The sequence below is a fragment of the Pleurodeles waltl genome, chromosome 4_2 (assembly GCF_031143425.1).
Source record: "Pleurodeles waltl isolate 20211129_DDA chromosome 4_2, aPleWal1.hap1.20221129, whole genome shotgun sequence".
NCBI lineage: Eukaryota > Metazoa > Chordata > Amphibia > Caudata > Salamandridae > Pleurodeles > Pleurodeles waltl.
This window is the reverse complement of record NC_090443.1, coordinates 110,714,455-110,727,257: the sequence shown is the minus strand read 5'-3', so window position 1 is coordinate 110,727,257 and position 12,803 is coordinate 110,714,455. Positions and strand designations below refer to the sequence as shown.

Below are 12,803 nucleotides of genomic sequence, written 5' to 3'. Positions count from 1 at the left end.
TGCGGCCCCAATAACTACCTTGTTGCGGAAAGGGCAACGATTTCTTTGGACTGATGAGGCGGCACACGCCTTTCAACTCCTAAAACAAAAGTTCACTTCAGCCCCAATTCTGAAACATCCTGATCCTGACTTGCCCTTTTTTGTTGAAGCGGATGCTTCACAAGTAGCTTTAGGAGGAGTTCTCTCTCAACGAGATATAGTAGATGGCCAGTTACATCCTATAGCCTTCTATTCCAAAAAGTTATTACCAGCTGAACAAAATTACACTGTGGCTGAAAGGGAACTACTAGCTATCAAAGTAGCCTTTTCAGAATGGAGGCATCATTTAATGGGAGCCAAGTACCCAGTTACAATCTTTTCTGACCATAAGAACCTACAGTTTTTTGGATCACTTAAAGCACTAACACCACGTCAGATGCACTGGTTAAATTTTTTTAGCACATTTGACTTTGTTATAACCTATAGACCAGGTGCACAACAAATTCAATCTGATGTGTTATCTAGATACGGACATACCTCAGACATGAAACAAGATAAAATAGGAGAACCCATTATTCCTCCCCAAAAGTTTTTGGCACCAGTACAACAGAAGGATTTCATCACAGATCTATATAATGCACACATGCAAATAGCACCTCAGGATTGGTTAAAGGATTCCCATAACACAATACAACGAGGTTTATTGTATCACGACAACATGCTGTTAGTACCCACCTCTGAATTACAAACACAGGTGATAATTTGGCATCACGCCTCACCGTTGGCAGGTCATCCTGGTTGGGTAAAAACCCTGGAAAATGTGCAAAAACACTTTTGGTGGGACACTATAAGAAAGGACATTAAGCAATTTGTCACTACCTGTCCAATTTGTGCAAGACATAAATCTTCTCATAAGGCCCCTGACGGCTTGTTAATACCAATGCCAACACCCAAGCAACCTTGGCACACTGTGAGCGTAGACTTTATTGTAGGCTTACCACCTGTAAAATCCTTCACAACAGTGTTGGTTATAGTGGATTTTTTATCTAAAATGGCACATTTTGTACCATTACGGAAATTACCCACGGCGGCAGAATTTGCCGATATTTTTATAAGGGAAATTGTGCGTTTACATGGTTTGCCAAGCAAAGTGGTGTCAGATCGAGGGAGCCAGTTCAACTCTAGATTTTGGAAAAAATTATGTGAAAAACTGAAAATAGATGTGGCATTATCCACTGCTTTCCACCCAGAGACAGATGGACAGACTGAACGACTGAACCAAACCTTACTTCAAACGCTACGTTGTTTATTGGCTGATTATTCTAGTGAATGGTTGGAAGCTCTCCCTGTAGCGGAGTTTGTTTATAATAATACTGAGCATTCAGCTCTACTTTGCTCACCATTCTATTTCTTGCAGGGGTATCATCCAAGAGCTATACCCATTTTGTTAGAAGAGTCCCTGTTGCCTACAGTAACGGATAGACTAACGAGGTTAGGTGACATACAAGACAAAGCCAGGAAACATTTATTAAAGTACAAGGAAAGCATGAAAAGACAAGCAGACAAACACAGATCTGAGGCCCCAATGTATAAAATTGGTGACAAGGTATGGCTCTCCACAAAGAACCTAAACATAGAGGGATCCCGAAAGCTGCAACCACGTTTCATTGGACCCTTTAGTATAACTGCCATAGTAAACCCGGTAACAGTAAAATTAGATTTACCAAAAGAATATCCAGTACATACTACATTCCATGTGTCCTTGCTTAAGCCGTACAACCCAAAAACCCGACCTGAACCACCACCTCCACCCATACCAATTAAGGGAAATCTAGAATATGAAGTGAAAAGCATAAAAGACTCAAAAAGAATTAGTGGACGTCTGTTTTATTTAGTAGAATGGAAAGGATATGATGAATCTGAGAATTCATGGGAACCAGCATCATATGTAGATGCCCCACAGCTGATTAGACGGTTTTATTTAAAAAACCCAGGAAAACCCCGTCCTGTAGGAGGGCCTTTGAGGGGGGCAACTGTTAGGGTTTGTGCACAGCAAAGAGCATGTCCCCTTTCACTGCACTAGTGGGTTCTGTAATAGCTCCCTTTTAAACTTACTATTCAAACCCTTTCTTGTTATCTCACCTTCCCCCCCCCCTTAGGCTTCTGTGTATGTTGTTTAATGTGCTGTTTTGTTTACACATTGGGCCTTGCTTTTACCAAGGCTTCTTTAAAACACTCCTCCCTAGGCCATGTGTTAATTCAACTCATTTGCATAATAACTGAAACTCTGCACACCTTTCAAGAACATGTGCAGCATGTGAGGACCACACCCAGCCCTTCAAACCACACCCAGCTCTGCTCACCTTTCAAGAACATGTGCAGCATGTGAGGACCACACCCAGCCCTTCAAACCACACCCAGCTCTTCGAACCACACCCAGCCCTGTCTATAAAAGGCAGCCCCGAGCCTCACCCAGTGCTTGTGCTCGTCTACCTCCCGCTTACCTGAGTACAGATCCCTCGGCGCTGGCACTCCTGCTCTCTACAGACTTTCATTGGCTTCAATGGGCGCAGCTGCTGGCTCTTCCTTCTTCTGGTTTCCGGTTCCTCCTTGCCTCAGCCTCTCTCCTACAAACAACCTGCAAAAGAGAAAGAAGACAAGGTTAGACTGATCAGTATCTCTTGCCAGCAACAAGTAAGTGCAAAACTTTTTATTACCTGAAGGAACTTTGACAACAATTTCTGGATTCGTGTGTGGACGGTTTGAAGCAAGATACCTTCCACGAACATTGTGATTCAGGCTCTTTGTTGCAAGAATACCTTGCGGAGCTTTGTGAAACAAACATTGTTTTTTTTTTGGAACTTTTAAGAATCGAACAGTGGAAACCATTAACAGCAAGGCAAACAGTAAATCAAGGACTTGCACAAATTACATGCTGTATTTTGATGTAAAAGTACAGTATTTATTTTCCAAAAGATTCTGGAGATATGGGAAAAGTGAGTCTGCTATTGGGAATTTAGGCTTTAGTTATATTAAGATGAATGTTTGATATTGGTAATTCTGATAACGGTATTTGTTTAATGTTTTAGAAGCTTTACAGTAATAGAAAGCACATCCCAGAGCAGTAACACATTCCAAACCTGGAAACTCGAGACCAGGATCCAAGAGGTACTTTTAGAAGAGAATTTCTAATAAATAAAGGGATAGTCAGGAACCCATTTAGGAATAGGTTGCACTTATCTGTTCTTTGTTTATGTTTCATTAGGCACCAGTTTCTACAGAAGTCAGAAAGGGCCGCAGATTTGTGCAGCACTTCAACAGTGGAAACGCAAGAACGGTGTTGTCTCTCTTTTTTATTTTATCCACTTCCCCCCTACCCTTGAGCTTCTGTTCTTAGTGCACTGTGTTAAAAACTAGTGTGCTGGAACAAGCAGTTTCAGGGTGGGGTCGGATTGTCTTCAACCTCCATCAGAACTGAACAAGAACTCAGGTGAGCTGGGCTTTGACAGCTGTCCTCCACGTTTGGGAATATCAGAGACCCCTGATTGAAGATGGCATGCTAATGCAGCACTCAGACTTTATTCAGGTGTATGGCCTGCCTGAAACTCTCTTTCTGACACATGCTAAAATACTGACCTATGTCTGCAACAGTTGGGCACTGGAAGGTACCGAACCGGTAACACACAAAGCCCTTCAGGCTCTTCATACAATAGGACACAGCAGGCATGTTATCAGATGGCTTTACGGAGTGCTCCATGCACATCTCAATACATCTCTGGATCTGCTCAAAACTAAATGGGCAGCTGATATAGGAAGAAACATTACACCTAAGGAATGGACATTCCTACTCCAATTTGCAAACAAAGTGTCCCTTAACTCTAGATTCAAACTGATACAATTTTTCCTCTTTCATCGTGCGTACCTCACTCCGCAAAGACTTAATATGGTATACCCCACAACAATGGCTCAGTGTCCTCTGTGTCATACTCTTGATGCTGACCTTCTCCATATGATCTGGACATGTCCGTCCCTTTCACAGTACTGGTCTGCAAAAGGAGCTTTATTAACAGAGACCACAGGGGTGACTGGAACTGACACCCGCTTATTTTCTACTGGGGCCATACCCTAGAACACGAGGCTCTACAGTGACTTCACGCTTCATGGACCTTGCTGTGCACTTGACAAAGCGTCAGTTGATGCAGTGCTGGAAGTCACCCCATGCTCCATCCCTTCTCTCATGGAATGAGGCAGTACTGTGCTGGAGCCAACCTGAAAGTTTGGCTCTCCGGCATGAAGAAAACAGAGGGTTAGAGACGACAACCGTTATCACTAGAGTGGGATGCACTGGGGGAAACATTTAAGACGCAGAATGAGACATAGGGGTTAACACACTGAAACTAGCAATGTCCCTAAAAAGAAGTTTTGGGCTAGGAAGAAGTTTGAATCTTTGGTTTTAGACACTTCCAGCCCCGGGAAGCTTCCATACTCACCTTTCTCCCACCTCCCTTTCCACACTAACAAGCAGTTAACACCATTGTCACCACGTAGACCACACACGCAGGCCCCCACTTTATATGTGATTTTTTTAAGAGATCAAATGGCACTTGCAACCCACATGGCTTTAGTTAAGTAACTAATGACAGGGGCAGGGTGGGAGGGTGCGGGATTGTTTTGTTGTTTGTAGCAATGTTACATAACACAAGGTTGGTTTGACATAGCTAACGGTCCGATGATTCGACTCCACTACAGTTAAGCATGTCGACATACGTGATGTATACAAAGCTTGTCGAACCTTACTAAAAATAAAAACTAATAACATTTGTTTAAAAAAAAAAAAATCATAAGTATGGATACATGTTCGGATAGTTTTACTTATGCTGTTGGCAACTGTTATTTATTGATTACAGCCAGCTGTTAAAAATATATGTGTATATATTTACAGTATTTTATTAATAGATGTACGGGATTTAAAAATTAAAGAGTTCATTTCATTTAACCCGTGTTCGTTTTTGATGCTTAAATATGCATGTGCATGTATTCTTATTATGTGTGTTTATGCAAGTGGGTGAGCACTGAATTTGTAATCATGCGCAGTTATTCCGGTGCATGGTGTGAATCATTTTACGTGCAGTCTCCCACAGTGTAATCTCCAAGATGACGTGATAACCGGAGAGACACAGTACACAACTCTATTGATTTATGTACGACCTTGTTTGCTGTAGGTACCAGAAGTGTCAGATTATATGTACATACAAGTCAGTGTTTATTTTAGGGAGATACCAGGGAGAGCTTTCAACTACATACAAGCTCAACCTTTTCCAGTGGTCAGGGGACCAGTGGACTAATGTGATTACCATCAACAGCCTGGATGTGTCTTAAAATGAAAAGTCCTCACTTGTTTTCCCTTAGTCATGCATAGATCCCAGAACAGCCGTAGAGAGCAAGAAAGGTACTTCAAATGGATTGCTGTAGCAGAAAGTGTGGACAGCAAGAAGTGATGCATGAATATGAATAGTGCTTTTTTGAAATGTGGTGCTGCGTGATGCATATATCCCACCTCTCTGCACCAAACTCCAACAAAGTTGTATCCATAGTACCTGGCCTGAAGAGCTCGCCTGTCTCATATATTTCTCTACAGAAAGGAAATATTTCCCACTGCTTAGATTGGAGGTACTCAAAATCAACCCAGGACCAGCCTAATAGCACTTTGAGTCAAAATGCTTTCCAGTGAATAGATTGGCATTCCAGGGTAGGAGGGGCAGAGCTTTCTGACCATAATGGAGACTACTGCTGCATAGAAGCAGCATAGACAGGGGCCATACATGGTAGGAGTGCAAAACATACAAGGCTGAACCTACATCCCTGTGGCTTACTCCCCAACCAACCCACACAATACACACTTATGTCACGTATGGTGCTAATTTCTGTGACCAACGGCCCCCCATCACGTTATGGTACTAGAGGGCCTAAAAACATGTTAAGTCCTCTCTTGACATTGTTGTGTGTTCTGGCAACTTGTACCACACCTATTGACCCAGTTAGTGATACCCTGACTAAGTCCTCCTGAAAGCCTTGGTTCTCATCTCCCAGAGCACCACTAAATTCATTATTAAATAATCTACCACAACTCGCAATTTCTGGGTTATGGGACATTAACTTTTCACTGGTGTCCATAATCACGATTACGAAGTGCCATGGCACCAATGATCAGTGAATTCTACAGTATGGTGCAATAAAGCTTCGTGTGTGGCCCTAAAGGTGACCACAAGGCACCAGACAGCCGAACATGAGGAATGACTTTATGGCTGCCCTAAAGTTACTACTGAAGAATTAGCGAAACAATAATCTCTTGTCTGTATTCAGGAGGTGTGTTGTCTAGGACTGTGGGACAATACGGATCACATCTACTTTTACCTTTGACATTGCAGGTTTCTTTGTGCAATTATGACAATCAGGAGTAAAAATACAATTACCCTGTACCTAATAAAACTTTTATACCAGTTGCATGTTGGGCACAAACACAGGAAAGTGTTCTGGACTCCTCTGAACAGGCATGCGTATTGGGAGTAGGGTCATCTCTCAATGCCAAAATATCAGAAGATCCTATTTTTTTAATAGGGATGTCAGCAAACGCTGGTCTGTGGTACTAATGAGCATGGGGTACATTTGAGCGCTCAAGAAACTCTCACCTCAGGCTATCAGAGAAAGCTTCCACTCCGAATTTGGAAATGCAATATCCGCCTCCCACTATGGATAGCCTGCCTAATGCACTGGCCATGTTGATGATCCTTCCGCGAGCCTTCCTCAAAAGAGGGAGTAAAACCAGAGTCACATCGATCAGCCCGATCAGGTTCACCATAAGTACGCGCATGAAGTCATCCAGGGTTAGCCACTCGTTGGGAGCCACTGGTAATCCCACCCCAGCGTTGTTCACCAGGCCCCACAGACCTAGAAAGAGATTAATAAAGAATAATTGAGAGTAGCATGTTGAGTTTCAGATCAAACCCTGAGTTCACCCAGATTATATGGCACATGTAACTATATTAGAGGGCACCTCCAATGAAAACTCCCCTCCTTGTCACCTCCACATCCCTTAGACCCACATATCTTTCAATGAGCCTTGCCTTGGCCCATTTCATTCTTCTTTGTGAATTCTTTGATATTAGCATGGAATGGCTGCCACTACATGATATGGAAAACGTGAGACAGATTCCGACTTAATTGTGAACTCAATTTCTACACTTGGGTCTGGATTCCAAAGAAGACACACACCACATCTGGAGTAAGTGAAACACAGATCGCATTTGGACTACATTTTGAGTCCAAAGCAGACCAGATTCCAAGTACAGAGAAGACCAAATTCTTAGTAAAATGCAGAGCGGATTCCTAGTATAGCAGATTAGATTCCAAGTAAAATGCAGACATTATCCCCAGCAACATACACAATGCGTAGGCCCTAGATTGGCAGACTTTCTGACCAATCACACAGTGATATACCTCGGTAATCACACATCAATTACTTTGGTGCTTACTAAATTATCATCTACTGAGGGTGTAGGGGGCAAACACGAGTCCCGCAAATGTACGACTTTTATCATTCAAGCTACAGGTGATTCCTGCTTCCATCGCATTCTTACACCTTCCATGACAGACATACAGCAGCCATTCCGCGATACTCACCTGCTCTGTGCAAACTACTCAGATTTGATATTGCGGTGTCCTTTGGCAACTTGTCCAAACCGCAATCTACGTTTTAGACCCTCGAGGGGTTGAATAATCGTACTCCCAAAAAGGCATGAGTAAAAGTACTTGTTACTTGCCAGCACTTTGGAAACTGCTGCTAAGGAGATTTATTTTTCATTTTCTATGCGCTGTTCTCAAAGTAAACTTTCATGTGAAGTCTCTTATTAGGTGTGAAACCTGTATTCCACAGTTAGTAGTCCGCAGTCCGCAAAGCCTTTACTTCTAAGCCTCTACTCCCCATGTGCCTTTGCTCCGCATGCCTTTACTCTGCAATTAAGTTTTTGTAGGGTTAGGGGTGGATAGAGGTAAAGGGCGTATAAAGGTAAAGAAGGGTAAAAGTGATTTCTTGGGGTTGAGAATTGGATTGAGGTAAAAAGGGAAAAGGTAATTTTAGGGTTAAAGGTGGATAGAGGTAAAGGGGTAAGGCTGATTTTATGGTTAAGTTGTGGGTAAAGGGGGTAAGGGTGATTTTAGAGCTAAGGGGTGGATACAGATAGAAGGGTCAAAGGTTGATTCTTAGGTTAAGGTTTGGGTAGGAATAATGGGGCAATGGGTTGTTAGGGTTCAGGGAATGGTAGAGGTAAAGGGAGGTAAGGAAAGTGTGCAAAAAGAGGGCTTTGGGAGGTTACCCCGACAAACATTTTAAAAAAATTATAAAAAGGGGGTTTTGGGGCAACCTCTTCTATAAAAAAGGAAAAAGGGGGGGTTTGGAGGTTACCCCCAGAAACTATATATATATATACATATATATATATATAAATATATACATTCTTATGTATGTGTGTGCGGTGTGCGTATGTGTGTATATATATATGTTCAATGGCATGTGTAGCTGCAGATACACATGCTGTGCATATCCTGCCATCTAGTGTTGGGCTCGGAGTGTTACAAGTTGTTTTTCTTCAAAGAAGTCTTTTCAAGTCACGAGATTGAGGGACTCCTCCCCTTTCGGCTCCATTGCGCATGGGCGTCGACTGCATCTTAGATTGTTTTCTTTCCGCCATCGGTTTCGGACGTGTTCCTCTTCGCTCCGTGTTTCGGTTCGGAAAGTTAGTTAAATCTCAGAAAATTCGACGGTATTGTTGGCGTTCGGTATCGGGTTAGTTAACGCAGATCGACACCGAATCAAGAAGAGCTCCGGTAGCCCTTCGGGGCTTCTATTCCCCGGCGGGGCCTGGTCGGCCCGACCGCATGCGTCTTCAAGGCTAATGGAACGGATCCCATTCCGCTTCTGCCCCGAATGCCACAACAAGTATCCTTACACAGATCAACATCTGGTCTGTAATTTGTGTTTGTCCCCCGAACACAAAGAGGATACCTGCGAGGCCTGTCTGGTGTTTCGGACAAAGAAAACGCTACGGGACCAGAGAGCACGAAGGCTTCAAATGGCGTCGGCGCCGTTAGGACACCACGACGTCGTGGAAGAGGAGACTTTCTCCGTCGCTGACTCGGACGAGCCCGAAACAGAGCAGGCGCCGAAAACCGTGAGTACACCAGCCCTGGCCAAAACTCACCCCAAAATCATGAAGGCCCAGAGGACGCCACCGCCGGCAGGCCATGGCTTAACCCGTAAAATCGGTGACCATCCATCGGCACCGAAAAAGGGCACACACGTGTCGAAGTCATCCGACTCCGGTCGAGATCCCAGCACAGAGCATACTCGACACCGAGAACATGGCTCAGACCAGACTCGACACCGAGAGACCGGCTCCGAGATAAGTCCGCACCGAGAGATCGGCACACCGAAACCTAAAAAAGTGGCTTCGGAGCCGAAAAAAGACTGTAGAAAAAGTTTTGGTACCGAAACACCCAGCTTCGGAGCCGAAAACAAGCTCCTACTCCGAAGAACAAGGCCTTTCAGAACAACTACAAGGCCACAAATTTGGACAAGAGCTAGAAGCAGGGGAGCCAGATTATACACAAAGAAGGCTCCATATTCAAAAGGAAACAGGGAAAATAAGAACTCTCCCTCCTATAAGGATGAAAAGGAAACTTGCTTTCCAAGACAAAGAAAAACAACCACAAGCAAAAGTGGCAAAAGCAGTAACTCCACCTCACTCTTCGCCACAACCATCACCACACCACTCACCGCAACTGTCACCAATTGCAAACCCCCCCCATGATGCAATCACCAACGCACACAGGGATCTGCCAGGATGACCCAGATGCATGGGATCTATATGATGCGCCAGTATCAGATAATAGTCCAGACTGCTACCCAGCGAGACCATCACCACCTGAAGACAGTACTGCCTACATGCAAGTTGTGTCCAGAGCAGCGGCTTTTCACAATGTGGCACTGCACGCAGAACCCATTGAGGATGACTTTTTATTTAATACTTTGTCGTCGACACACAGTCAGCACCAAAGTCTCCCGATGCTACCAGGGATGTTGAAACACACAAAACAAGTATTTCAAGAACCTGTCAAAGGCAGAGCCATCACACCTAGGGTGGAAAAAAAGTACAAGCCTCTCCCTACAGACCCTGTATACATCACACAACAACTGACACCTGACTCAGTAGTAGTAGGCGCAGCACGTAAAAGGGCTAATTCACACACCTCAGGAGATGCACCACCACCCGACAAAGAAAGTAGAAAGTTTGATACAGCGGGGAAAAGAGTTGCAGCACAAGCGGCCAATCAATGGTGCATTGCCAATTCCCAGGCTTTATTGTCAAGATATGACAGGGCTCATTGGGATGAAATGCAGCACTTTATAGAACATCTGCCCAAAGAGTTCCAAAAGCGTGCACAACAAGTGGTGGAAGAGGGCCAAAGTATCTCGAACAACCAGATACGATCAGTAATGGATGCAGCGGACACAGCCGCAAGAACTGTGAATACAGCTGTCACCATTCGGAGACACGCATTGCTACGCACCTCCGGATTTAAGCCAGAAATCAAACAGGCTGTGCTTAATATGCCTTTTAATGGACAGCAGTTGTTTGGGCCGGAGGTGGACACAGCTATAGAGAAGCTGAAAAAAGACACGGATACGGCCAAGGCCATGGGCGCGCTCTACTCCCCACAGAGCAGAGGCACATTTAGGAAGACACAATTTAGAGGGGGGTTTCCGGCCCAAAGCACAGGACCCTCAACCTCACAAACCAGACCCACATACCAGGGCCAGTATCAGAGAGGAGGCTTTCGGGGACAATACAGAGGTGGACAGTTCCCTAAAACTAGAGGAAAGTTCCAAAGCCCAAAGACACCTCAAAATAAACAGTGACTTCAGTGTCACAAATCCCCAACACATAACACCAGTGGGGGGGAGACTCACAAATTTTTACCAAAACTGGGAAGAAATAACAACAGACTCATGGGTCCTAGCCATTATCCAACATGGTTATTGCATAGAATTCCTACAATTACCACCAAATGTGCCTCCAAGAACACACAACATGTCCAAACAGCACTTGGATCTGTTATAACTAGAAGTCCAAGCGTTGTTGTAAAAAGACGCAATAGAACTGGTACCCAATCATCAGAAAGGAACAGGTGTTTATTCCCTGTATTTTCTAATACCCAAAAGGGACAAAACTCTGAGACCCATCTTAGATCTCAGAACACTAAGGTGGTCATTACAACCCTGGTGGACGGTGTTAAAGCTGCGGTAATACCACAAACAGGCCGGCTGACAAAAAAAGGGAATTACGACCCTGGCGGAAACCGCCAACTAAGACAGCCACTTTAACACATCGCCCGCCACGGCGGTACAGACAAACAGCGCGGCGGTCACCGCCAACAGACAGGCGGAAGACAATGTACCGCCCACACTATCACAACACACCAATCCGCCACCTTTTCCGGGGCGGATTCACCGTGGATAAAAACACGGCGGAAACAGCTTGTGCTATGGGAAAACGCTCACCTCAACACATACCACGAGGAACGAGGACACCATGGAGCCAGAACTACAAATCCTACCTGCCCTTGCATTCCTGCTCATCTATGACCAACAGCGACATAGGCGCAGAACATACCGGTGAGTACAGCACCTAAAACACGGGGAGGCAAAAGTTAAGGGGACACCCACCAAACACCCCCACCCTCGCATATTACGACAAACACACCAATGCATTCACAAAAATCACATTAACAACCCACAATTCCCCCGGAAGAATGCAAAGACAAAGCGAATAGCGGTCAAACTTTGTATTGTGCCAATATACTACTCATTAAAAAATATACGGATATATATATCACGAAATCTGTCAAAAATAAATGTACAATACAAGAAGTAGTGCAGAGATGTACACAACAATGTCCGTGCACCAACAGTCCAAAAATGCATGGGTGACGCCCACAATAGATACCTGACCAAAATCCGAGAGAACACTGCCGGGGCATCAGATAGAAACAATACAGGCACCTCAGGCGGAAGGGAATGGGGGGCACCTTAGCCAGATGAATGCAAAGCCAGATCCACGACGGGGCTCCATGCCCATTGATGTATCCTGGGGAGTGCAAAGCCACAGTCTCTCAAGTCTCTCCAGTGGGTTGTTTGCCCACTGCTTTATCCTGGGGAGTGCAAAGCCACAGTCTCTCAAGTCTCTACAGTGGGTGGTTTGCCAACTGTTCAATCCTGGGGAGTGCAAAGCCACAGTCTCTCAAGTCTGTACAGTGGGTGGCTTGCCCACTGCCTTATCCTGGGGAGTGCAAAGCCACAGTCTCTCAAGTCTCTCCAGTGGGTTGTTTGCCCACTGCTTTATCCTGGGGAGTGCCAAGCCACAGTCTCTCAAGTCACTTCAGTGGGTGGGTTGCCCACTGTGCCATCCTGGGGAGTGCAAAGCCACAGTCTCTCAAGTCACTTCAGTGGGTGGGTTGCCCACTGTGCCATCTTGGGGAGTGCAAAGCCACAGTCTCTCAAGTCTCTACAGTGGGTGGCTTGCCCACTGTTACATCCTGGGGAGTGCAAAGACACATCTTCGCAAGTAGATGCAGTTCTCTACTGGTACTGGGTGGGACTGGTGCCCAGACTGGATGAGTCTCCCCGTGAAAGTACATGTCCTGTCACAGTCCCAGCTGCACATGGGAGAACGATGCCTGATGTGCCGGACTATTCATACCCACACGGT

General features: G+C 45.0%; 1 protein-coding gene across 1 annotated transcript in view; it reads right to left on the bottom strand.

The window, feature by feature from the left end:
• The window catches only part of LOC138293823 (retinol dehydrogenase 7-like), a 114,615-nt gene that overhangs the window by 88,579 nt on the left and 13,233 nt on the right, over positions 1 to 12,803 (bottom strand). Inside the window, exon 2 of the mRNA XM_069233145.1 lies at positions 6,669 to 6,927. Coding sequence (XP_069089246.1) covers positions 6,669 to 6,927 — 259 coding nt within the window. The remainder of the gene's footprint in view (positions 1 to 6,668; positions 6,928 to 12,803) is intronic.